The 27,352-nt window shown below is 41.6% G+C and overlaps 2 protein-coding genes across 4 annotated transcripts; both read right to left on the bottom strand.

Moving 5' to 3' along the window:
• Nucleotides 1-392: 392 nt before the first annotated feature.
• On the bottom strand, nucleotides 393-4,434 carry LOC147314783 (extracellular calcium-sensing receptor-like). 2 transcript variants are annotated; one of them, XM_086260264.1, is made up of 9 exons: nucleotides 4,325-4,434; nucleotides 3,753-4,047; nucleotides 3,498-3,584; nucleotides 2,948-3,217; nucleotides 2,525-2,731; nucleotides 2,174-2,449; nucleotides 1,609-1,836; nucleotides 1,390-1,513; nucleotides 393-1,303 (listed from the first exon to the last, which is right to left on the bottom strand). In XM_086260264.1, exons 1-9 carry the CDS (start codon nucleotides 4,432-4,434, stop codon nucleotides 393-395), a joined length of 2,508 nt encoding a protein of 835 aa, XP_086116390.1. The 2 variants fall into 2 exon arrangements, with proteins under 2 accessions (XP_086116390.1, XP_086116391.1); XM_086260265.1 differs by having other exon boundaries at nucleotides 2,174-2,440.
• Nucleotides 4,435-13,750: 9,316 nt separating this feature from the next.
• On the bottom strand, nucleotides 13,751-17,768 carry LOC147314782 (extracellular calcium-sensing receptor-like). 2 transcript variants are annotated; one of them, XM_086260262.1, is made up of 9 exons: nucleotides 17,659-17,768; nucleotides 17,091-17,385; nucleotides 16,833-16,919; nucleotides 16,330-16,599; nucleotides 15,934-16,140; nucleotides 15,575-15,850; nucleotides 14,968-15,195; nucleotides 14,748-14,871; nucleotides 13,751-14,661 (listed from the first exon to the last, which is right to left on the bottom strand). In XM_086260262.1, the coding sequence occupies exons 1-9, from the start codon at nucleotides 17,766-17,768 to the stop codon at nucleotides 13,751-13,753; spliced, it is 2,508 nt and encodes an 835-aa protein (XP_086116388.1). The 2 variants fall into 2 exon arrangements, with proteins under 2 accessions (XP_086116388.1, XP_086116389.1); XM_086260263.1 differs by having other exon boundaries at nucleotides 15,575-15,841.
• Between the last annotated feature and the right edge of the window lie 9,584 nt (nucleotides 17,769-27,352).

Below are 27,352 nucleotides of genomic sequence, written 5' to 3'. Positions count from 1 at the left end.
TCATTTTAGTGAGCTGAACCGAAAGAGCCGGTTCTCTAAAAAGAGCCGGAAATCCCATCAGTATTGCACAATGCTTCATGTGTTACTGTGTTTTACATCATATACCACAAAAATGGCTGAAGCACAAAATAAAAAGCTTAGTTTAGTAAAAGAATTATAATTACATTTAACTTACATAATAGATACATTTTGACAATGAAGTGTAACACAGTCAGTCAGTTATATTTGAAAAGATTTATTTAAAAGAAAGAAAAGAGGAAAAAGAGTAAATAACTATTATTTAGATTTCTCAAGAGGTTTTAATATTTACATTTATTATTTTTATTAATATATTTTATTTTCTGATTTACTGCACAGAAAATGAAGATGTTTTTAACATAAATGAAAACATTTTATGACACAATCCCACGGCCCATAACAGCTTTCTTTGTGTTCATCTCTGGTCTCAACAGGATTATGTAACATTTGGGTCCAAACAGTGTGATCAAGAGTCCAAAACTTGAAGCAAGAATGGCAAACACCTCCACTGCATCTGCAAGTTTTCCTGGTGAGCTGATATAAGCAGGAACAAAGGCCACCCACACAGCACAGAAGATCAGCATGCTGAATGTGATGAGCTTGGCCTCATTAAAACTATCAGGGAGATTCCTCACCAGGAATGCAATTAAAAAACTGAGGACAGCCAGTATGCCAATATAGCCCAATAACACTGCAAAACCAACAGTGGACCCAACTGAACACTCATACACTATCTTGTCATTGTGGTATTGGGTGTTTTTATGTGGAGTTGGAGAGGAAGAGACAAGCCAGGTAGTGCAGATGGCTGCCTGAATAGATGTCAGAAATAGAACTGTTCCTCTCTGCTGCATAGCACCAAACCACTTCAGACTGGCTCCCCCTCCTGGCTTGGAGGCTTTGAACACAGCCAGAACAACCATGGTTTTTACCAGGATGCATGAGACACACAGCACAAAGCTGATCCCAAATGCTGCATGCCTCATTTGGCATGTCCACATCCTGGGTCGTCCGATGAACAAAAGTGAACACAGGAAACACAACTTAAGTGACATTAATAGCTGGAAACTAAGTTCTGAATTGTTGGCACGTACTATAGGTGTTCTGCGATGGCAGATAAAGATCCCCAGAACAACAGCACATATAAATGTTCCCAGTAAGGAGATTGCTGTCAAACAAATACCCAAAGGGTCATGATAAGAGAGAAACTCTGTTTTCCTAAGAACACAGTGGTCACGCTGTGGGTTTGACCAAAAATCCTCTGGACAACTGGTGCACCCCAAGGAGTCTGACAAAGAAGTGTTGATGTTGAAATGCATACTATATTTCACAGAAATTAAATCAAATATGTCATACAGAAAGACAAAGACCTACTGCTCTTGTTAGTGATCTTTCCCTCAGAACAAGGGATGCAGTCAAAACAGCATTCAGGCTCTCTCTTCCTTCTCACCATGTGGGTACCAGGAGGACAACTCTCACTGCATACTGATCGAGGTGGCTATTGGACATAAAAAATAAATATTTATTGCCTGCTACAATTCTATATACTGTAAATGTCATAAAAGGTACTTGTCAAATAAAAACATATCTAACCTGTTTGGATTCAAAGTTCCAGAAGATTTTGCCTTCATCAAGTATGAGTTCTTCACCTTTTAAAGCTGTCCTTTTAACCTCACCCACTTTCTGAATTTTAGTGCTTCCATCAGGGAGCCACAACGCATTAATAACATCATAAATTGGTACCACATCACCATTCTCGTCAAATGACACTTGATCGCCAAATGGAGTGGTGAAGTTCACTCTTTCCATGTAATAAACAAGCTGTTTAAAAGGAATGTATAATAAGTAAATTATTTTTTGCTCCAAAACTAATTATAGAACCAATGATTTATTCATAGATGGAGTGTAAAATGATATCACATCTGCCATGGCTCCAGTAACTTTACAGTGCAAACAGTGGCAATTTTTCAGTTCAGTAATCAAATATAATATTATATCTATGGTACCTACATATATAAAGTCATTTATATCTAAGTCTCAATCAACCAAGGCACATTACTAATAATCCTGTATAAAAGTTAATGACCTGAAGTTAATGAAATTCTGAAAGCATGCAAAAACAATTTATCCAAAGGTGGAGTGTAAAATGATAACACACCTGCCAAGGCTCCAGTGACTGCAAAGAGGCACAGCTTTTCCCACTGAAAGGCCCTCTTCCTGGCTTGCACCGCAGCATATCATCAAGGGAATATGCCAGTGCATAAACAGCTTTGTACACATTATACTCAGGCCGCAGGTTGGAAATGTCCAAGTACTCATTGTCCACATTTCCTAGATCTTCCTGTCCAGTGCATAGTGCACCTCCACCTTCCAGCCAGCCTGCTGGAGCTGGAGCAAATCTGCACTGAAATGTAAATTCCCAAAACTGATTCACCTGAAATATTTTGAAAAATGTTTATTACACATTATGAAAATATACACACACAGAGTAAAAGTGTCCAAGTCTCACCAAGCTAATTCCGTAGCTAGTGTTGTGATGTAGATCAGGATGTATTTGCAACAGGAATTCCCTGAGCCCTGGTATTTCTCCTCGGCGAATGGTGATACCCAGTGTGCCACCCAGGTATGGCATAAAGTGAGGTGTTTGGAGCACAGCAGATTCTGTCCAGGCTTCGCTGGCTATCCACTGTAGACCTGTCACATTTTGCCTTACTACCTGTGTATTAAATTAGACCAAATCTATGAAGTAATACTGAGCCTCCAACTTCTTTACTGAAACAGTTTTTGATCTTTAAAATTAATTCTGAATGATTATTTTTCTGTATTCATTTCTGTACTCACAATGATACGTAATATGTGTTTTACACAATTATGAACTATAATTATGAAGACCTCTGTAACTAGTAACTATTAAAGTGTTTTAAAGCGAAACCTCATCCATAAGGTGCATCATGCGACTAGGATCTTCAAAGACAATGACAACTCGAGCTGTAGAGGTTTTCATCAAATCAACAATCCTCCGGAGTTCATCTGTGTCTTTGTCCCAGGGTAAAACCTCAGTGTAGGCCAGGCAACCTTCACCAGACACACTCAGCTCAGACTGAAAGGATCTGGCTGCATGAAGTCCATAATCATTATTACTGACAAGCAGACCTGCCCAAGTCCAGCCAAAATGCTTTAGAATCTGGATCATTGCACGTACCTAAGTGAATATAGATTAAAGTGTAAGTGTATTGAAAAGAAGAAACAAAACAAAATTTCTGTGCATAATCTGTCTGTCAGTGTCCACAGAACAGCATTTAAATACAATTGCAATTTAGCTTTATTCTCTGAGACAATAGAGAAAAGAAATAGAGCATAATTCTCAAAACTAATTATTATTATTATTTCTAATATTTTCATATCTGTCTGTGTTCTTCTTTTACACAGATATTGAAACAGACTTTTGTTTTTCCATTTTAATTTTGATGACAAATGTTCACCTGGAAAGTATCACTTGGGATCGTTCTAAAGAAGGATGGATACTTTTGACGGTCACTCAGGCAGGAACATGTGGCATAATAACTCACCTGTGAAAGATATAGACTGCATATGTATATTGTGGAGCTATCCATGTAGAGATATCTTAATTTTGTCATCATGACTGCATTATTTTTTATTTCATAAAATGGTTTTACATTTTCAATGAAATCAACGCAATCCAAGAAAACTGTTACATGGTCAAGCAGAAAACTTACCATAGGTACTCTGTACAAACCTAAGACGTTGGAGATGGCAATAGAAATTGTAGAGGACGGATCACCCACAATCCCTACAACTGGAGGATTTCCAACACATGTATCATCTACTACAATTTGATCCTCTTGACCACTGGCTAATGATAATGCTCCACGGAATCCAATTCCAAGTTCAAAGCAGTTATCATACAGAGTGTATCCCAGAGTCACATTTGGTAGCAGGTTTGAGTTTCTGTTGATCTCATCAATAGCAAATGCCATGGTTTGTGCGAGCTTAAATCCTAGAACATACACACTAAGACGAGAAAAGTTTAATTACTAAAAAGTATAATACAATACAGATTTTTAAAATATAGGAAAATGAGCACAGTGAAAATGTTGCAAAAGGAATAATATTATAAACAATCAAGGAAAGTGAATAACAATTAAAGACATATATTAATGAAAATAAATTTTAAAAGAGAAGATGTTTTGTCTAGTTATTTCAGATATAAAATACATATTCATATTAGGATTAGGTTTGGTGGTTTTCTTTTTCTGTTTTTTTCATTCTGTTTCCCTGTCATAGTTACCCATGGCAAGTAGGCTGTTGTGGCTGCGAGGTAAAAGACAGATCAGGAACACTTGAAAAGAAATGGACTTGAAACAGTCCACCCAGAACCACATCTCCAGTTTTGTGCATCTCATTTAGATGAAACTGTCCCTGCAGCTGACAGGACAAAGAAAACTGAGGAGTGGGTAGAGGAGAAGAAACACAGGAATACAGCAAAACAACCACGACTAAATTGTTTTGCAAAGATAAGCACATGACAGCTTTCTGAATATTTGAGACCAGTCATTAGGTTTTATTGTTTGCCATTCCCTTTTATTGACTTGCTGTGTTGTTTAATCTTGCACACCACCCATCAGGGAAGAAGGAGGTGTATACTTTTCATTTGAGATTGCTTTGTATCCAGGCAAACTCAGGGAACACTGTGAGTAAATTAGTCATCAGTAATAACTCACTGAAGAATTGTCAGAGTAGTTGTTCAGTATTCAGTAGTTGTTTCCGTGTGCATATCAAGTGACATAAAAGACAAATAGCAAAAATAACATATCATAATTCATGTACATCAAAGTTCATGTGTAATGTCTCAACAACATCATATTAAAAACTTCAGTCCATATTTGAGTTGAAAGAGAAAACAAAATTTTTGAGGGGACGATAAAAAACATAACAAAAACAAATCCGCATGAGCATGGGCGGGACGGGACATAAAGCTGCATAGGGCAAAAGGAAACTAGAAAACTTAGTGGATGGGGAAGATTGTCCTGAGTATAATTGAAGAACAGCCCAAGGGGACGGCCCAAATGAGAAACTAGACAGTGAAATTTTTCAGGGCTAATGCATGAATGCAAAACACGGGACAAGCAGATCTTCTGTATTCGAAGTGAAAGCCCACCATCTGAGTCCCGATGACCAAGCTATTTACCCTATCTCTAAGGGAGACCCAGGCACCCTTTGAAGGAAACTCATTTCCACAGCTTATATCCACAACCCTTATTTGATCACTACCCAGAGTTCATGGCCATAGGTAAGGGATGTAATGTAAAATGACCTGTAAATTAAAAACTTGCTCAGCTCTTTCTTTACCGCAACAGACTGGTACAGTGTCTGTTCATTTTCCCCAAATCTGTGAATAAATCTCAGGCTCCACTTTCCCCAAACTTGTGAACAAAACTGTTGAGGGGACAACAAATTACTTATTTGATCACTACCAGAGTTCGTGGCCACAGTTGAATAGTTGTAATCTAAATTGACCTGTAAATTAAAAACTTAGCTCAGACTGTACAGTGCCTGTATCATTGCACATGTTTCCCAAATCCATCAGTGAATCTCATGCTCCACTTTCCCCAAACTCGTGAACAAGACCCTAAGATATTTAAAGTAAAGATGAAATCTTGAGGCCATCATAGTGGAGAACATCCACGAGCCTGGACAGACCAAGATATTATGTCCACACTTGCTCACTTTCTCAAACATCCTTGAGAGGATAAAGAGCTTGTCCAGTTTCACAGCCTGGATGAAAACCTCATTGTTCCTCCTGAATCAGAGGTTCAACTAAGAGATAAACCCTGCAGTGTCCTTCACAGTGTCATGATCCCTCAGCTCAGCTCCATTCAAATGTGAAGAAAAAGGCCTAAAATCCAGCCTTTGTGGTAATGTAAGATAGTCCTGTCACAGAGTTTAATGCATGTGCTTTTGGTGATAGTTATTCCTTCTTTAATCAAATAAGGGATCTAATCAAAATATAATCAAGAAGAAATCCACACTCTATCCAGCTGTTTTTGTCTGAGTGTCAGGCTTGAGCATCCAAATTTTTTCAGAATACTCCCTGATTATATTTACAAAGCATCTGCTGTTGCTCAGCTTACTATGTGCTTCAACTGGACTTGTGTTGGATTAGTTTTAGCAAGATTGTTGTCTGGGGGCTTTTTGCCCCCTGGTAGTGTCTGCCATGGCAAATTGGTACTGGGTGAGGGACCAGACAAAGAGCAATTCAGAAGACGACTATGAGAAGACCATCGAGGGGACTGTTCACCCTACTCGAGATAGGGTTACCGGGTGCAGCCCGGGGAGGGTGCCCTAGGGTGAGCGTCTGGTGGTCGGGCCTTAGTCCATGCGGTCTGGCTGGGTGTGGGAGTAGTTCGGAGAGGCTATGGAAAAAGACTTTTGGACTGCCTCAAAGAGATTCTGGCAAACCGTCAGGAGACTCAGGATACACATACAAGGTCCTAAATTATCAGGCCGCATTTTATCTTAATGACCTTATAGTACCGAATCACTCCATTAGGGCACTTTGCTCTCGCACTGGAGGCTTACTTGTTGTTCCTAGAGTATTTAAAAATAGAATGGGAGGCAGAGCCTTCAGTTTTCAGGCCCCTCTTCTGTGGAACCAGCTTCCAGTTTGGATTTGGGAGATAGACACTATCTCTACTTTTAAGATTAGGCTTAAAACTTACCTTTTTTAAAAAAATCATATACAGTGGGGCAAAAATTTATTTAGTCAGCCACCGATTGTGCAAGTTGCCCCACCTAAAATGATGACAGAGGTCAGTAATTTGCACCAGAGGTACACTTCAACTGTGAGAGACAGAATGTGAAAAAAAAATCCATGAATCCGCATGGTAGGATTTGTAAAGAATTTATTCGTAAATCAGGGTGGAAAATAAGTATTTGGTCAATAACAAAAATACAACTCAATACTTTGTAACATAACCTTTGTTGGCAATAACAGAGGTCAAACGTTTACTATAGGTCTTTACCAGGTTTGCACACACAGTAGCTGGTATTTTTGGCCCATTCCTCCATGCAGATCTTCTAGGCCACTCCAGGACTTTCAAATGCTTCTCACGGAGCCACTCCTTTGTTGCCCGGGCGGTGTGTTTTGGATCATTGTCATGTTGGAAGACCCAGCCTCGTTTCATCTTCAAAGTTCTCACTGATGGAAGGAGGTTTTGGCTCAAAATCTCATGATACATGGCCCCATTCATTCTGTCCTTAACACGGATCAGTCGTCCTGTCCCCTTGGCAGAAAAACAGCCCCATAGCATGATGTTTCCACCCCCATGCTTCACAGTAGGTATGGTGTTCTTGGGATGCAACTCAGTATTCTTCCTCCTCCAAACACGACGAGTTGAGTTTATACCAAAAAGTTCTACTTTGGTTTCATCTGACCACATGACATTCTCCCAATCCTCTGCTGTATCATCCATGTGCTCTCTGGCAAACTTCAGACGGGCCTGGACATGCACTGGCTTCAGCAGCGGAACACGTCTGGCACTGCGGGATTTGATTCCCTGCCGTTGTAGTGTGTTACTGATGGTGACCTTTGTTACTTTGGTCCCAGCTCTCTGCAGGTCATTCACCAGGTCCCCCCGTGTGGTTCTGGGATCTTTGCTCACCGTTCTCATGATCATTTTGACCCCACGGGATGAGATCTTGCGTGGAGCCCCAGATCGAGGGAGATTATCAGTGGTCTTGTATGTCTTCCATTTTCTGATGATTGCTCCCACAGTTGATTTTTTCACACCAAGCTGCTTGCCTATTGTAGATTCACTCTTCCCAGTCTGGTGCAGGTCTACAATACTTTTCCTGGTGTCCTTCGAAAGCTCTTTGGTCTTGGCCATGGCGGAGTTTGGAGTCTGACTGTTTGAGGCTGTGGACAGGTGTCTTTTATACAGATGATGAGTTCAAACAGGTGCCATTCATACAGGTAACGAGTGGGGGACAGAAAAGCTTCTTACAGAAGACGTTACAGGTCTGTGAGAGCCAGAGATTTTCCTTGTTTGAGGTGACCAAATACTTATTTTCCTCCCTGATTTACGAATAAATTCTTTACAAATCCTACCATGTGAATTCATGGATTTTTTTTTCACATTCTGTCTCTCACAGTTGAAGTGTACCTCTGGTGCAAATTACTGACCTCTGTCATCATTTTAAGTGGGGGAACTTGCACAATCGGTGGCTGACTAAATACTTTTTTGCCCCACTGTAGTTAAGGCTGGATCAGGTGACCCTGAATCCTCCCTTAGTTATGCTGCAATAGGTGTAGACTGCTGGGGGGTTTCCATGATGCATTTAGTACTTACTTTTCAGTCACTTTTCTCAATCAGCATGTATTAATAGACCTCTCTACTGATTCAGTAAGAGTACTAGATGCTACAGTTCCTGATAATGCTTTGCTTTAAATGGGGAGAATCTTGAAGGATGGCTGTTATGAGGAAAAGCAACCCAGAAACTTTGTCAGCAGCACACATCGTTGTGTGCCTCAACTGTCGGTCTTTTACCCAAGCTAATCTGCCATTTTTTTCTTCTTAGGTTGGGTTTATGGATTAAAGATCTGATCTAAATTATCATATTAAAAATTGGGACACTTAGTCAGTGGTGGACCTTGGATTCATTGGGTGTTTTGGTCATTATCCCTACACCCTCATCCAAGGAGCCCTGCCAGGGTTGGTCAGGCCCGGAGTGTGTCACTGGTTTATGTTAAATTGTTATCGCTCTTTTTCTTTCTACTGTTTATTTTCTTCTTTTAATTCACTGCAACTGAGAAATAATACTTACCTCTTTAGCATTTACGGAGCCACCATACATACTATGACCATAGCTACTGAACGACACAGGAAGTCATTCCTGCCCATGGCCATCTCCCTGTACAACTCCTCCATCTAATACACTGTAAACACTGCAATAGTTACACCCTTTTTGTGGATGCTCTTTTCTACTCCGTAATATTCATTTCAGTATTCTTGATATTTATTTATAAGCACCTCTGTAAATTCTTGATATTCATATTTGATTGATTTGTATATATTAGTGCTATTTCTTAACCCTTTAAGACCTACCATAGAACCAAGTCTGCCAAAGCTTATCTTTATATTTTTACATGCTGTAGTGCCATTTTTGGGAACATTTGCTATACATCAATACAACCATTATAGCCCAAACTTTAATAATATGTATTCATTAAGTGCATAATAACTACACAAATTGCAAAAAAGTGCAATAAACTACAAAAAAAATTGAAAATCGTTTTTGTTTTGTTTTTTACATATATTTCTAGTTAGAAAAATTTAAGAGGTTTATCCCTCAAAACTGTAAGTACAAAAAAGTTGCACAAAATAGTTTGCAACAACAGGAAATTTATTTTGAGTTTCTTCACAGTTTTACTTTTGAGATACACCAATTTTTATATACTGCAGGAAAAACGAAAATAAATACTACAATGCAAATTTGCAAAACAAACAAACAAACAAAAAAACAGCATGTGCATTTCCAGCAGTGCAACTTGAGTTCTAAGCATCCCAGAAACTATACAGAAAAGCATAAAGTCAAACATGACTTTTAAAAACACCAGTATAGGATTATAAGACCCTGAAGGTAAAAAACTAAATTTTGCACAAAAATGACATCACTTCCAGTTTCGGGCAGGTAATGGCGGACATGCGATAGTTCGCGCTGACGTATATTCCAACGTAGGAAGTGTTATGAACAGCTGGTCAGATTAGCAAAGCATGTTTCTGAAATATTATGTTTTTGTTGCTGTGCTTTTTATGCAATTTTTGCAAAGCTATATGTGGAAGGAAACTGTGACCTAGGACAAGCTGATGACATAAGATGTAAGTACAACTCCTCTGGTTTCATATGCAAAAAAAATTATTGCGCTAGCTCACGTGGTTGCAGTTCTACAGGGATTTAAAAATAGTTGCGCAAAACGGAGTGTGCCCGCTCTGACTGGTTTTAAAGGGTTAAATTTGTAAAATCTGTAACATATTGTATTGTTTAAATAGTTTAGTCTGTTACTGTTATTGTCTTGGAGCAATTGCATCGGACATAATTACCTTAGGAATTAATAAAATATTCTGATTCTTAGACCTAGACTTAGAGCATTTATTGTCATTGTGCAGTTTCTTGCGCAGTGAAATTGGGTAGCTGGACCACAAAGGTGCAAAAGTAAAGAAAACAATATACAACAAGGGGGAAAAAAGCAATATATATGTATACATTTATGTGAGTAAACTATATACATGGTGTATGTGTAGAAACATTGAAACAGAAACATTGTGGGGCCATATACAAGGGCTGTTATATAATATAATATAATATAATATAATAAATAAATAAATAAGGGTGGAGGGGCTAAGGTCATTTAGGGTGGGGATGGTAATTCCACCGAGACCAAAAATATTGCACATGGGCCAAAAATATTGCACAGAACAATGAAAGACTGAGATACTGAACATGGGATGGCAGCAACATAGTTGATCAATAGCAGAATGGTTGTATGGGAGAAGTCTGTTCACATTCTTAGTTTGCATTACGAGTTCTGACAGCCCACGGGAAGAAGCTGAAGATGATGTTGCAGGGGTGCATGGGGGTGCAGTCATTAGTGTAGATGGTGTGTAGGAGTGGACTCAGCACACATCCCTGTAGTGAGCCAGTGCTGAGTGACAGGGTGGATGATCTCTGGTTGCCAACCATGACTGATTGTGAACAGTCTGTGGGAAAGTTCCATACACATATGGGGGGGGGGAGAGTCCAAGTTTACCAGCTTGGCTATAAGAATGTCTGGGATGATGGTATTGAAGGCCGAGCTGAAGTCAATGAAGAGCATCCTTACTGATGTCCCAGGATTCTCCAGGTGATGGAAAGCGGAGTGGAGGGCAGGGACAGTGGCATGTGACAGGGAGAGGTTGAATAGTCTGGTGAACTGAGGAGGCAGCTGGACAGCGCAGGCTTTGAGCACTCTACCAGGTATTCCGTCAGGGCCAGCAGCTTTCCTTTGATTAACTGCGCTGAACACATTGCGAACCTGGTGTTCTTGGAGGCTAAATGTGTGAGGGCTGTGCTCAGAGGAGGCTGTGGGCAGGGTGGTGTGCATGGTGGGGGTGACTGCAGCTTTCTCGAAGCAGGCAAAGGAGTGGTTAAGTTCCTCTGCTAATGAGATGTCCATGTTATCTGTGTTTTTCCCATTGCACTTGTAATTGGTGATGTGTTTCAGGCCCTCTCATACCTTTCTGGAGTTGTTATCAGAGAGGTGATCTGATAGCTTGTTTGAGAAGTCCAGTTTTGCTGCTCTGATGCCTTTTTTAAGGTCTGCTCTTGCTCTGCTGTACATGTCCTGGCCCCCAGATTTGTATGGCGAGCTGCGTGCCTTTAACAATGCCTGAACCGTACTTGTCATCCAGAGTTTACGGTTGGGGTAGACCTTTTCCGTGGTGACAGTGTCCATGCAGTGCGTGATGTAACCCAGATGTGTGAGTCTCTAGGCCATCATGTTCAAAGACACTCCACTCTGTGAGGGCAAAAGAGTCCTGCAATTGAGCACGAGCTTCCTCAGAAAAGGTGCTAATGGTTCTGATGGTGGGCTTTGTTCTTTTCCTGAGTGGTGTGTATGCCAGGACGATGAGCAGAGAGAGGTGGTCGGACATACTCAGGTGGGGGAGGGGAAAAGATCTGAAGGCTTGCTTAATATTTGAGTAAACATGGTCCAAGGTGTTATTCCCTCTCGTAGGGCATTTCACATGTCGAACAAATTTAGGCACAGTTCTTAAGCATGCTTTGTTGAAATCCCCTGCAATGATACTCCCTCTGGATATTCCCATTTCTTTTTGGAGATTGTGTCGTGCAGGTAGGCAAGGGCTGAGCTAGCTTTAGCGTCTGGTGGTAAGTGGACTGCTGTTATTAGGACTGCAGGCAGTTCTCTGGGCAAGTAGAAGGGTCTGCACATGACAGACATTGCCTCTATGCCTGGGGAGCAGACTGTGGTGATGATCTTAGTGTTTGTGCACCAGTTGTTATGTGTGTAAATGCACAATCCTCCTCCTTGGCTTTTCCCCGCTGTAGTCTTTCTGTCACTGCGGTGCATTGTGTGACCTGATAGCTGCATCGAGGCGTCGGGGATTCCCTATCGTAGCCATGTCTCTGTGACAACCAGGACACAACAATTGCGTAGAAGTTGCTGTGCTGTGAGAAGTAGGTTCAGTTCGTCTATTTTTTTGATGACCAACCGTGCGTTGGTCAGGAAGATGCTCGGGAGCTGTAGTTTGAAAGGCTGCTTCTTTATCGTAGCTAGCAGTCCCGTCCGGCACTCCTGCTTTTGTTTGCGTTCCTTCCGCCACATGCATTTCTTGGCAGACCCAATAAGAATCCACAGAGCACCGAATTTTCTCACTATCTCCAGGAGTATGTTGTGCATCCTCTGATAATCACTGGTAATGGGGATCTGGCTGTTGCATCGAATGTTGCATAATTCCAGATGGCGGTAGGTAAATTTGGCTTTACAGTAAGAAAAACAAAAGAAAAAGAAATGTGGAAAAAAGAAAAAGAAAAGCACCTAAGTGGAGAGCATAGAGCTGCTGCATCTGTGCGCGCCGCCATCTTGCACTACTCCCAGTTCTCAATGGGAGATAAACTCTGGATGACACGCTTCTTACAGTCTGTTTGGAGAGACCTTCTAGGTAACTGTTGGAGAGCCTTGTGTCTCTGGGAGCCTGGAATTGTCACTATAGTTAAGTATTGATTGTAGCACATTTTGAAATGGAAACCTGTATTTGTCATGATCCTGGGTCCTTTTGACCCAGCGTTTTGGGTTTTCTCTTCGTGATTTTGGTTCTGTTCTTCCTCTGGTTAGTGTTTACTCTGTTCTGTGCCCGTATGTTCCTGTATCTAGTCCGCGTTTCTTAGTTTGTGTCCTTTCATGTGTAAGTTCCTGTTTTATTGTGAAGGTCTGTGTCTTATGTGAGTGTTTTCATTTTGCCTCCCTAGTCTCGTCATGTTAATCACTCCCAGCTGTGTTCCCACCTGTATGTAATCTCCCTGTGTTCTCTGAGTGTATTTAAGTTGTGTCTTCTGTCATAGTAATTGCTGGTTCGTCTGTGTTGTTTCCCCTCGGTCTCCCTGCGTCTCTCCGTATGTATTTCCCCGGACCTCCCTGCATCTTCGTTTCTGGTTTGTCTTATTAGTTTACCCAGTTTAGGTTTCTAGTTTCATGTTTTGCCACCCTTGCTGTTCGTATTGACCCACTATTATAAATAAACACTCACCTGCACCAGAACTGCCGCCCTTTTGCCCCGCAAACCGTGACAGTATTAGTTGTTTTCTTGAAATGATCAGCATGGTTTTGATCATGATCAGTTCAAGACAGACCAAATATGCAAAAATATATATTAGAACTGCTAAATGAATTCAAGTTGAAAGCGTAGTTTATTAAAAGAGTTTCAATTATATTTAATTTCCGTAATAGGTAAATTTTACAGTGCAGTGTAACAAAGTCAATGCTTCTCTTTGAAAAGTCTGGTTGTTTTGTATGTAAACTGCATTTTAAAAGAACAACAACAAAAAAACCGACTAAATAACTGTCTTTAATATTTAACATTTGTTCATTTTAATTGTTTATTTAATTTTCGGTCAATAGAGTGCAAATAATTTTTTTTTTTGACTTGAACTGAAAATTTTATGACACAATCCCACGGCCCATAACAGCTTTCTTTGTGTTCATCTCTGGTCTCAACAGGATTATGTAACATTTGGGTCCAAACAGTGTGATCAAGAGTCCAAAACTTGAAGCAAGAATGGCAAACACCTCCACTGCATCTGCAAGATTTCCTGGTGAGCTGATATAAGCAGGAACAAAGGCCACCCACACAGCACAGAAGATCAGCATGCTGAATGTGATGAGCTTGGCCTCATTAAAACTATCAGGGAGATTCCTCACCAGGAATGCAATTAGAAAACTGAGGAAAGCCAGTATGCCAATATAGCCCAATAACACTGCAAAACCAACAGTGGACCCAACTGAACACTCATACACTATCTTGTCATTGTGGTATTGGGTGTTTTTATGTGGAGTTGGAGAGGAAGAGACAAGCCAGGTAGTGCAGATGGCTGCCTGAATAGATGTAAGAAACAGAACTGTTCCTCTCTGCTGCATTGCACCAAACCACTTCAGACTGGCTCCCCCTCCTGGCTTGGAGGCTTTGAACACAGCCAGAACAACCATGGTTTTTACCAGGATACATGAGACACACAGCACAAAGCTGATCCCAAATGCTGCATGCCTGAGTTGGCATGTCCACATCCTGGGTCGTCCAATGAACAAAAGTGAACACAGGAAACACAACTTAAGTGACATTAATAGCTGGAAACTAAGTTCTGAATTGTTGGCACGTACTATAGGTGTTCTGCGATGGCAGATAAAGATCCCCAGAACAACAGCACATATAAATGTTCCCAGTAAGGAGATTGCTGTCAAACAAATACCCAAAGGGTCATGATAAGAGAGAAACTCTGTTTTCCTAAGAACACAGTGGTCACGCTGTGGGTTTGACCAAAAATCCTCTGGACAACTGGTGCACTCCAAGGAGTCTGACAAAGAAGGGTTGATGGTGAAATGCATACTATATTTCACAGAAATTAAATCAAATATGTCATACAGAAAGACAAAGACCTACTGCTCTTGTTAGTGATCTTTCCCTCAGAACAGGGGATGCAGTCAAAACAGCATTCGGGCTCTCTCTTCCTTCTCACCATGTGGGTACCAGGAGGACAACTCTCACTGCATACTGATCGAGGTGGCTATTGGACATAAAAAAATAAAGATTTATTGCCTACTACAATTCTATATACTGTAAATGTCATAAAAGGTAGTTGTGAAATAAAAACATATCTAACCTGTTTGGATTCAAAGTTCCAGAAGATTTTGCCTTCATCAAGTGTGAGTTCTTCACCTTTTAAAGCTGTCCTTTTAACCTCACCCACTTTCTGAATTTTAGTGCTTCCATCAGGGAGCCACAACGCATTAATAACATCATAAATTGGTACCACATCACCATTCTCGTCAAATGATACTTGATCGCCAAATGGAGTGGTGAAGTTCACTCTTTCCATGTAATAAACAAGCTGTTTAAAAGGAATGTATAATAAGTAAATTACTTTTTGCTCAAAAAATAATTATAGAACCAATGATTTATTCATAGATGGAGTGTAAAATGATATCACATCTGCCATGGCTCCAGTAACTTTACAGTGCAAACAGTGGCAATTTTTCAGTTCAGTAATCAAATATAATATTATATCTATGGTACCTACATATATAAAGTCATTTATATCTAAGTCTCAATCAACCAAGGCACATTACTAATAATCCTGTATAAAAGTTAATGACCTCCATGACTTAAATGACTACTTTTGCTCACAAGTATGGCAAATCCCTTTTCAGAAATTCTGAAAGCATGCAAAAACAATGTGTTCAAAGGTGGAGTGTACAATGATAACACACCTGCCATGGCTCCAGTGACTGCAAAGAGGCACAGCTGTTCCCACTGAAAGGCCCTCTTCCTGGCTTGCACCGCAGCATGTCATCAAGGGAATATGCCAGTGCATAAACAGCTTTGTACACATTATACTCAGTTCGTAGGTTGGAAATGTCCAAGTACTCATTGTCCACATTTCCTAGATCTTCCTGTCCAGTGCATTGTGCACCTCCACCTTCCAGCCAGCCTGCTGGAGCTGGAGCAAATCTGCACTGAAATGTAAATTCCCAAAACTGATTCACCTGAAATATTTTGAAAAATGTTTATTACACATTATGAAAATATATAATTGTTGTGACACACAGTAAAAATGTTCAAGTCTCACCAAGCTATTTCCGTAGCTACTGTTGTGATGTAGATCAGGATGTATTTGCAACAGAAAATCCCTGAGCCCTGGTATCTCTCCTTGACGAATGGTGATACCAAGTATACCACCCAGGTATGGCATAAAGTGAGGTGTTTGGAGCACAACAGATTCTGTCAAGGCCACGCTGGCTATCCACTGTAGACCTGTCACATTTTGCCTTACTACCTGTGAATTAAATTAGACCAAATCTATGAAGTAATACTGAGCCTCCAATTTCTTTACTGAAACAGTTTCTGAATTATTACATTTTTGTACTCATTTCTGTACTGACAATGATACGTAATACGTGTTTTACACAATATAATTATGAAGACCTCTGTAACTACTAATCATTAAAGTGTTTTAAAGTGAAACCTCATCTATAAGGTGTATTATGCGACTAGGATGTTCAAAGACAATGACAACTCGAGCTGTAGAGGTCTTCATCACATCAACAATCCTCCTGAGTTCATCTGTGTCTTTGTCCCAGGGCAAAACCTCAGTGTAGGCCAGGCAACCTTCACCAGACACACTCAGCTCAGACTGAAAGAATCTGGCTGCATGAAGTCCATAATCATCATCAGTGACGAGCAGACCTGCCCAAGTCCAGCCAAAATGCTTTAGAATCTGGATCATTGCACGTACCTAAGTGAATACAGATTAAAGTGTAAGTGCATTGAAAAGAAAAGAAAAACTTTAAATATAATTGCAATTTAGCTTTATTCTTTGACACAATACAGAAACAAAACAGAGCACAATTCTCAAAACTAAGTATATTATTATTTCTAATATTTTCATATCTTTCTTTGTTCTTCTTTTACACAGATATTGAAACATACTTTTGCGTTTCCATTTTAATTTTGATGACAAATTTTCACCTGGAAAGCATCACTTGGGATCGTTCTAAAGAAGGATGGATACTTTTGACGGTCACTCAGGCAGGAACATGTGGCATAATAACTCACCTGTGAAAGACACAGACTGTATATTCAGGAGCTATCCATGTAGAGATATCTTAACTTTGTCATCATGACTGCATTATTAGTATTAGTTTTGTTTTCATAAAATGGTTTTACATTTTTAATTAAATCAAATTAATCCATGAAAACTGTTACATGGTCAAGCAGAAAACTTACCATAGGTACTCTGTACAAGCCTAAGACGTTGGAGATTGCAATAGAATTTGTAGAGGTCGAATCACCCACAACCCCTATGACTGGAGGATTTCCAACACATGTATCATCTACTACAATTTGATCCTCTTGACCACTGGCTAATGACAATGCTCCACGGAATCCAATTCCAAGTTCAAGGCAGTTATCATAAAGAGTGTATCCCAGAGTCACATTTGGTAGCAGGTTTGAGTTTCTATTGATCTCATCAATAGCAAATGCCATGGTCTGTGCGGACTTAAATCCTAGGACATACACACTAAGACAAGAAAATTTTAATTACTAATATATATAATACAACACAGGTTTTAAATTACAAGTAAACGAGTGCCTTTTGAAAAAGTTGCAAAAGTAGAAATATTATAAACAATTAAGGATACTGAATAACAATTAAAGACATATATTAAGAAAAAAATGAAAAAGAAGACGCATTGTTTAGTTATTTCAGATACAAAATACATATTTATACTGGCACTAAGTTTGACAGTTTTCTTATTCTATTTTTTTCCTGCTTTTTCCCTGTCTTTGTTACCCATGGCAAGTAGGCTGTTGTGGCAGCGAGGTAAAAGACAGATCAGGAACACTTGAAAAGAAATGGACTTGAAACAGTCCACCCAGAACCACATCTCCAGTTTTGTGCATCTCATTTAGATGAAACTGTCCCTGCAGCTGACAGGACAAAGAAAACTGAGGAGTGGATCGAGTCGAAAAAACATAGGAACACAGCAAAACAACCACGACTAAATTGTTTTGCAAAGATAAGCACATGACAGCTTTCTGAATTGTTGAGATCAGTTATTAGGTTTTATTCTTTGCCATTCCCTTTTATTGACTTACTGTGTTGTTTAATCTTGCATCAGGGAAGAAGGCGGAGTATACTTTTCATTTGAGATTGCTTTGTATCCAGGCAAACTCAGGAAACACTCTGGGAGTAAATTAGTCATCAGTAATAACTCACTGAAGAATTGTCAGAGTAACAGGTGTTTCTGTGTGGGGCGACTGTGGCTCAGGGGGTTGGGAAGCGCATCTGTAACCGGAAGGTCGCTGGTTCAATCCCTGGGCTCTCTGTCCTGGTCGTTGTGTCCTTGAGCAAGACACTTTACCCTACCGCCTACTGGTGTTGGCCAGAGGGGCCGATGGCGCGATACGGCAGCCTCGTTTCTGTCAGTCTGCCCCAGGGCAGCTGTAGCTACAAATGTAGCTTGCCTCCACCAGTGTGTAAATGTGAGAGTGAATGAATAGTGGTATTGTAAAGCGCTTTGGGTGCCTTGAAAAGCGTTATATAAATCCAATCCATTATTATATCAAGTGTCACAAAAGAAAAATAGCAAAAATAGCATAACATTATTCATGTACAGTAAAGTTAACGTGGAATGTACAACAGCATCATATTAAAAACTCCAGTCCATATTTGATTTAAAAGAGAGGGACAAAAAATTACTTATTTGATCACTACCCAGAGTTCGTGGCCACAGTTGAATAGTTGTAATCTAAATTGACCTGTAAATTAAAAACCTAGCTCAGACTGTACAGTGCCTGTATCATTGCTCATGTTTCCCAAATCCGTCAGTGAATCTCATGCTCCACTTTCCCCAAACTCGTGAACAAGACCCTAAGACATTTAAATCCCTTCAATTGGGTTAGTAATTTGTCTCAGATGGAGTTGGCATTCCGCCTTTTCCGGCTGAGAACTATGGTCTCTGACTTGGGGGTGCTGATTTTCACACTTGGCTGCAAACCACTCCAATGCAAGTTGGAAGTCACCACCTGATTAAGCAAACAATTTCTCTCACCAGCCATGGCAGGTGCGCCATCCGTAATAATAATATTATTAATATTAATAATAATAGTGACTTTATTCCATGGTAGTTTTATGTCATCTACAGCGGAACAAACAGCAGCAAATGTTCCTCTTTTTTGGTCCTTAAGGCTCTGGAGTTCAAGTAGCTCTTCACTCATCTTCATTTTATTGTCCACTCTTCCAAAAACAATCAGTAATTGAGCGTTGTCAGATGCATCTGTGCTTTTGTCGCAAGCTATCGAAAAAAAGTCAAAATCCACTCCTTTTGCATCCAACTGTTAACTCTTAATATTAGATGAAACTTCTTCAGTTCTTTGTACCACAGTGTTACGAGCAGTGTTGGGCAAGTTACTTTGAAAAAGTAATTAATTATAGTTACTAGTTACTTCTTCAAAAAAGTAAGTGAGTTAGTAACTGAGTTAAAAGATTCTAAAAGTAATTAATTACTTGAAAAGTAACTCTTGCATTACTTTAAAAAAAATGTTTAACCCTCTGGGTTCCAGGGTATAATTGGCCATTTTAGACTACTTTTGATGGTTCCTCTACATTTCACCTTTAAATACTATTTACTTTGCCTTGTTTGGTATCATCCTTTTCAGCACAACCTCACATTTCTGAATTTACAGTTATGTTTTGATTTTGACATACTGTATTAACACAATTAATCTAAAATCAAAGAAAACACATAAAGTCTGAGTAGAAAAAGTTGTATTTTTTACTGTAACAACTACAAACATGTTTATTGAATCATATTTCATATCTTTAAATGCAAATATAAATTGTCAATTTTAAAACCATATGCACAAGTTTTGCAAAGAACTCCTCCTCCTCCTCGCGCTAACGCCCTGGCTTCGAGCATGGGGAGCGCGAGCGCTTTGCCCAGTCGCTCGAGGAAGAGCCGTCGTTTGTTGAGCTTGCCCGCCATCCAGTCAGGGTGAATTTCCCTCCAAAACACGAACGCGTTGTAGGCCGCGACGTCGACCACCTGCAGGTCTTTCTCCTGTAGCTGTACGTGCTCACGACCTTGTCCAGGTTGTCGACGCCTCCCTTGGTGCGGTTGTAATGCAGCACCAAGGGCGGTTTTGCACTGCCGCCGCTGCTTCTGCTGCTGTTGCTGCTGCTGCTGCTGATGCGGCGGCTAGGCTGGGGCCGGAGTGGTGGTGGTGTTGGTAGCGAGTAGCTGTGGTGAGGAGCAGCACGTTCTTGTTCTTCTTGGCCACGTAGGAGAGGATGATCGTGTCGGGCCCTCTTCCTCCTCTTCCTCGTCCCACGGAGCCACCAAGTACTACGGATTCGACGGAGCCCACGGCCCTGCCCTTGACGCAGCGCAGCTCTCTGGGGATCTCGGGTCTGTTTGATCGCAGAGTGCCCAGCACGCGGTGTGGCCTCTTTCGCGATGGAGCCTGTCGGCAAGCTCGCGCGAGGTGAAAAAGTTGTCGCATGTGACGTTGCGTCCCGGCGTCAATCCCTCGGTGAGGTCCACGACCACTCAAGTGGACAGGTGCTTTTCGGGAGGGCCGCGCTTGTCTAGCTTGCCAGGCTTGCCGGTGTAGACTTGCATCTTCCACGTGTAGCTGGAACACGCATCGCATGCCACCCATATCTTGATCCCGTACCTGGCTGGTTTGCTGGGCATGTACTGTCTGAACAGACACCTTCCTGATGGCGAGGGAGAAAGAGACGTGAGTTTGAAAGAGAACACACTTGCAAGCATGGAAGATAAAGTCACGTAAAAGCACAAACGCAGAATCCAACAATGACAATACCAGACGAGAGGGCGAGGGAGAGTGGGAGAGAGAGGGAGAGAGACGTGAGTTTGAGAGAGAACACACGTGCAAGCGTGGAAGATAAGGTCACGTAAAAGCACAAATGCAGAACCCGACAACGACAATAGCAGAAAGCTAGTGTTGTCGTCGTTCCTGCTCCTCTTCCTCCTCTCATCCGCACGCAACACACACACACCACGTACCTCTGAACGGCACCAGTCTCTCGTCGACGGTGACCTCCGGTCCCGGGCGGTACATGGCGGGCAACCTCGCGCACCTCCTCTTCCTCCTCTCATCCGCACGCAACACACGCACCACATACACAAACGCAGAACCAAACAACGACAATACCAGACGAGAGGGCGAGGGAGAGAGGGAGAGAGACGTGAGTTTGACAGAGAATACACGTGCAAGCGTAGAAGATAAGTAGGTGTAACCCATGTGAAATACAGGGCTGCAAAATCCCTTTTTGTAATCTAAGGCTATAGCCTGTTATTGTCACAAGGGGGCGCTGTGATGCAGTCTTGTGTTCTGACGACCTTGCGTCTAGTGCGCAGGAAGTATTACCTCTCTCTTCCTGTGAGATTTTCCCTCTGATGGCGGTCAAGTACGTGTCGGAGCGCATGGAAAAAGTATCTTGGTATGCAATACTGCAACCCGGTTAATGAGACCAGATTGTTTTACGTATAAATGCTAATAAGGTACTCTTTTATTAGGCCCCGAACTCTGACCACAAAGGGAATAACGTCTGTCACGTTATTTGTGTCTGAAAATCCCGGTGAGTCACGTGCTTTCGTTAGCTACCTGTTAAGTTAGATAATGTATTTCACTAGCCGATTCAGCTCAGAAACCTTTGAACAAAAACCAATCGGGAGCTATGAGAATCTGGCGTGTTGTTTCACTTCTCCTGTTGTTCTTTACAGTGTGTTATAAGTGTTGAATGCTTTGAGCTAAACGATGCCGATGCTAGATGCGATGCTAGCTGCTAATAGCTGTTAGCCACCCCACCCCACTGAAGCCATATTCCGATCGGGGAGGTATTCAAGTAGAAGCAATAGCTCTGTTTATATTAGAATGAGCATATTCATATTTCAAGTTTAATAGTATTTGCACTGAATTAAGTTACATTTGCTTGTCAGCCTTAAGGATGAATGTCACTTTCATTGCTATGACTGTTTACATTACTGTTTAAGCTGCTGATGTTCTTTGTTGTGATATAATTTTGATAAAATTGTTGATACTGGTACAAACAAGTTACTGTAACTCTTGTAACTTGGTAAGCTAAAGGGAATGCCATTTGTGATTAATACATTTGGAAAAGAAGTTAATGAGCTCATGTTAAGAACACAAAATGGGAAAAGAAATTGATTGTTCTGCACTGTTTGTGTAGATTGGTTTTTTTGAACTACTAGAAGAATTCTGGAGAACCACTGACGGCGAGAACAGCCCAAATGAGATCCTGGATGATCGTGAAATGGTGTGGCCAGCCATGCGATCGGATTGTGGGATTTGCCTGAGAAACTGATTCAAGCAACCCTGGATTACAGATAAGCCCTATGCACTACTTTTCCTACCCGGATAATAGGGTTTGCACACTGACAATTCCCCTACAGTACACCTGTTTGGGTTTTCAACGACTTTAAAGGACAATTCAGACTGGACAATTCAAACTTCACAACAGGAACACTTTAATCTGTTTCATTCATTCCCAAGAGCTCTGATACTGTTCAGTATAAATCTTCCATTTAAATGTCTTTATTTTGTTTTGTTTTACATGTATTCACCTTTAAAAATGCACTATTAGTGTGCAATTTGGGTTATTGTGTTGTATATGTGTATAAATGGTACTGAGGCAATAAAGGTCCCAGTTATTCACTTCCAAGCCAACTCCTTTTGTGAGTCTCCAAAACAAAACCTCCTCCTGAACCTAGAAAGATGTCTAGGGTCTCTATTTGAAGTGAGAGTGTACTGGTCCTGAGTAGAGGCGCTACACAAAACGTGGCGGACCAGCCAGGAGGTTTAATTCCTTTTATTTTGGAAGTTGAGCAACTGGTGCTTTCATGCCTTTTGGGTCAAATCATTACAATTGTCCATGACATTCTGGGTTGGAGCAATAAGACAACATGGATGTAATCCAAAGTGAAGGTGTCAAAGTACCTAACTCTGTCCTAGTAGGAGGGTTAACAGGCGATGAGGTTGACAATGAGGTTATTGATTACTTAGGGCAGTTTGGTTCTATTGGAAGAGTAATCAAAGTAACTAGCACAGAGGCACAGTTTAAAAACACAGCCATTGTGGAGTTCCAATCAGGTGAACCAGTCCAGTTCCTTAAGGATAGCTTGCCTTGCAAAAGACAAAGCCGTAACCCAAGTGTTGTCCATCATATCCAGCTTCTGTCTGCGCTGTATGCTGCAGACAGGGGTTCATGTTTAACCCATTCTTACCTAACTGAACTGAAAGGGCTTGCTAAACTGAGTGGTGCAGATTTTGAGAAGGTTTTACTAGATGAGCTGGCCAGAATGAAGAAGTCCACTGAGAGTGATCCCGCAGTTGGGCCAAATGTAACAGTGCCTAATCAGAATCTGCAGCTCACTAGTGACACAGACCAAGATGAGCCAGCCATCATAGAGCATCAAAGTCCTCTTAAACTGGGCAGTGATTTAACCCACTTGCCTGAGCATGACTCTCACTCATCCTCTCCAAGTGTAGAAGTGACTCCCTCGCACAGAAAAACCACTATCTACTTACCACCTGAACAGCTCACTACACCTGAAGTACAGAGAGTAGTAGTTGAGCATGTCATTAAGAACAATGAAATGCCTTCTCAAGGTCATGCAAAGCTCAGGCCCTTCTCGGGGAAAACCCCTTGCTCTACTTTCGAAGCTGATTATGATACGTGGCGCAACAATGTTGAATTCCACCTCATAGATTGTACCATATCTGACAAACATATGGTAAGGAAAATAGTTGAGAGCCTTCTTCCACCAGCTGCTAACATTGTAAAGCACCTTGGTCCTAACGCTTCTCCCCATGACCATCTCAGCCTTCTTGACTCAGCATATGGTACTGTTGATGATGGGGATGAGCTTTTTGCCAAATTCCTGAGCACAAACCAGAACTCAGGTGAAAAGCCTTCTGCCTATTTACAGCGGTTGCAGATAACCCTGAGTAAAGTCATTAAAAGAGGTGGCATCACTACAAATGATTCAGATCGCCAACTGCTTAAACAGTTTTGTAGAGGTTGCTGGAACAACAGCTTGATCACAACCTTGCAGCTTGAGCAGAAGAAGGACAAGCCACCTTCATTTCCAGAGTTGCTCCTCATGCTACGTACTGAGGAGGACCGGCAAGCAGCAAAGTCCAGCCGAATGAAACAGCACTTAGGCATTTCTAAACCTAAGGCACATTTGAACTCCCTTGAAGTAGGAGAGTATGTCACTGATGATACAGACGTATCAGCTGTTAATGATAGGCTAGTGCCTTTTGATGCACATAAGTTAGAAAGGAAACTTGCAAAGCTACAAGCCCAAGTGGCTTCACTGAAAGCATCAGCTATTGACAGTTCAAGCCAGAACTCTGACAAGCCAAATAAGAAAACCAAACCTAAGTTCAAGATTCTTCCTAAAGAGAAATCTGACCCAAGTGAGACTAAGCCCACTAAGAAGCCACGCCCATGGTACTGCTTCAGGTGCGGCGAGGATGGTCATATTGCTCCCTCTTGCAGCAATGAACCAAACCCTGAACTAGTTGAAATGAAACGTAAGGAGTTCAACCAAAAACTACAAGTCTGGGAGGAACAGAATATGTCAGCTTTAAACTAAAATCAGTTTCTGGGGAGGGACTACCAGGAACTGAAAGTAATCATGAACGTCCCAAACCGGAACCTCAGAGCAAAGTATCTTCTCTCTCTCGTGCAGCACGACCCCAGATTAGGTTACCCAAGGGACTTGTAGGACAGAAATGTACAGCAAATGTCACCGTGTCGGGAGTCAATTGCAGTTGTCTCCTTGACACTGGGTCTCAAGTGACCACAGTGTCCGCTTCATTTTACAACACCAATCTTTCAGAACATCCCATTCAGCCTATCAGTGGCCTGGATGTTGAGGCTGCTAGTGGCCAAAATGTTCCTTACTTGGGATACATACCCATCAGCCTTAAGTTTCCAAAAAGCTTTATTGAAACTGAGCCTGAGGTTTCTAGCCTTGCTTTAGTAGTACCTGACTTACGCTCTAACTGTGACTTGCCTGTGCTGATTGGGACAAATGCACTTGATGTTCTGTACGACGAATATTGTCAAGGTAAAGATCCCAATGATTTGTCGTCGGTCTATGGCTACAGGCAGATCCTCCGTACACTCAAGGTCAGGAGAGAGATAAACCTAGCCGGAAACGATGGCTTTGTAACTCTTAAGGGCAAGGTGCAACACGTAGTACCAGCTCAAGGGAGGGTCCTCCTTGAAGGCTGTGTCAGATCCAGCAGTGCTGGTGAATGTGCCATTGTTGAACAGCCAACGACATCCACCTTACCAGGGGGAATTTTTGTGGAGTGCTGTCTTGTCACTTTGCCCAAGAAGCATCCTCATAGGTTACCTATATGGGTGAGAAATGAAACTGAGCATGACGTAACACTGCCTTCTAGATGTGTCATTGCAGAGCTCCATAGTCCTGCAAAGATATATGACGAATCACCCATTTCAACCAAAAATGATGACACTGTGAAATGTTGTAATGTTACTGCACAGCCAGTTGATGAACCTGCTCACCCAGATTTGACATTTGACTTTGGCAATTCTCCCCTCCCGCAGGAGTGGAAAGAGAGGGTTACCCAGCGTCTAAGTGCCTATGCTGATGTTTTTGCCCAGCATGATTTGGATCTTGGACATGTATCTAAAGTCACACATCACATAAACTTAAAGGACGAAGCACCCTTTAAGCAAAAGTCCAGGCCAATCCACCCAAATGATTATGAAGCTGTGAGGAAGCACTTGCAAGCACTCCTTGATGCAGGAGTAATCCGTGAATCAGAGTCCCCTTATGCTTCACCGATTGTGGTGGTTAAAAAGAAGAATGGAGAGGTCCGTCTTTGTATTGATTATCGTAAGCTCAATGCGTTAACAATACGAGATGCGTACGCACTTCCAAACCTTGAAGAGGCTTTCTCAGCCCTTGCTGGATCCAAATGGTTTTCAGTAATGGATCTCAAGTCTGGTTATTACCAGATTGAGATGGAGGAATGTGATAAGCTCAAGACAGCTTTTGTGTGCCCCTTGGGATTTTACGAGTTTAACCGTATGCCCCAGGGGATCACCAACGCTCCCAGCACCTTCCAGCGCTTAATGGAACGGTGTATGGGCAGCCTCAATCTGAAAGAAGTTCTGGTGTTCATAGATGACATCATCGTGTTCTCCAGCACTTTGGAGGAACATGAAACCAGGCTTCTACGTGTCCTTCAGCAACTGAGAGAATATGGGTTGAAACTTTCTCCCAAAAAATGCTCCTTCTTCCAAAGTTCTGTGCGATACCTAGGACACATCGTGTCTACCAAAGGTGTAGAGACCGATCCTGAGAAGGTCAGAGCTCTCAAAACCTGGCCAAGACCCCAGACGCTCAGTGACCTCAAGTCTTTCCTAGGCTTTGCAGGGTACTATCGACGGTTTGTGAAGGACTATTCAAAAATTGTCAAACCCCTGAATGATCTTACCAAAGGCTACCCACCATACAGGAAGGGCAGAAAGGTGACACCCGGTCCTAGCGGATACTTGAACCCTAAAGAGCCTCTTTCCAGCCGTTGGACACCTGCTTGTCAGGAAGCTTTTGAGGTAATCATAGAGAAACTGACATCAGCTCCAGTGCTTGGATATGCTAACCCAAAATTACCATACGTCCTCCATACTGATGCGAGCACCTCTGGGTTAGGGGCAGCCTTGTATCAAGAACAGGATGGTGAAGTGAGGGTTATTGCCTACGCAAGTAGAGGACTTTCACCCAGTGAAAAGCGGTATCCAGCTCATAAACTGGAATTTCTTGCATTAAAGTGGTCCATTGTAGAGAAGTTCCAAGATTATCTCTACGGGAACACATTCACGGTTTTAACGGACAACAACCCATTGACCTATGTTTTGAAGTCAGCCAAGCTTGATGCTGCCAGCTACCGCTGGTTGGCCGCTCTCTCCACCTTCGACTTTAATATTAAGTATCGTGCTGGTAAGAGCAATCAAGATGCAGATGGCCTCTCTAGGCGGCCACATGATACTGTGGATGATGACTATGCTTCTCTTGAAGAAAAAGAGCGAATGAAACAATTCGCTTCCCATCATCTCTCTTCATCTCCCAACAGACAAGATGTGACAGCTGACACATTCAGTGTCTTGTGCCACCGTCATCTCTTAGGTGAATCTGACAATAGCCTACCTTCTATCACTTTGGTAGAGTCCCTTGCTCTACATACCGATGCGGTGCCAGACGTCTACGCAGATGATGGAACATTAGGTTGTTCTGTCATACCTACCTATAGTGAGGTAGAACTCCAACAGCATCAGAGGTCTGACCCAATTATTGGGTATGTGGTCAACATGTTAGAAAATGGAGGTGAAGCAAATTCCAATCCGAACTCTGCATCCTTAGAGCTTAAACTAATGCTCAAAGAGTGGAAACGTTTGG

The sequence above is a fragment of the Aulonocara sp. 'chitande type north' Nkhata Bay genome, linkage group LG14 (genome assembly GCF_057382095.1).
Source record: "Aulonocara sp. 'chitande type north' Nkhata Bay isolate Kocher_YH1m ecotype deep benthic linkage group LG14, A_spYH_male_GT1.1, whole genome shotgun sequence".
NCBI lineage: Eukaryota > Metazoa > Chordata > Actinopteri > Cichliformes > Cichlidae > Aulonocara > Aulonocara sp. 'chitande type north' Nkhata Bay.
The sequence above is the reverse complement of the archived record's forward strand: the minus strand, read 5'-3'. Positions and strand labels throughout refer to the sequence as shown.

Coding starts and splice junctions, on each gene's coding strand:
- LOC147314783 (XM_086260264.1), bottom strand. CDS start 4,434: ATGCACAAAACTGGAGATGTGGTTCTGGGTGGACTGTTTCAAGTCCAT. Junction 2,732..2,947: donor TGATGCACCTTATGGATGAG/GTTTCGCTTTAA, acceptor TTTAATACACAG/GTAGTAAGGCAAAATGTGAC. Junction 2,450..2,524: donor CTAGCTACGGAATTAGCTTG/GTGAGACTTGGA, acceptor AAAATATTTCAG/GTGAATCAGTTTTGGGAATT.
- LOC147314782 (XM_086260262.1), bottom strand. CDS start 17,768: ATGCACAAAACTGGAGATGTGGTTCTGGGTGGACTGTTTCAAGTCCAT. Junction 16,920..17,090: donor GCTTGTACAGAGTACCTATG/GTAAGTTTTCTG, acceptor TGTCTTTCACAG/GTGAGTTATTATGCCACATG. Junction 14,872..14,967: donor GGAACTTTGAATCCAAACAG/GTTAGATATGTT, acceptor TATGTCCAATAG/CCACCTCGATCAGTATGCAG.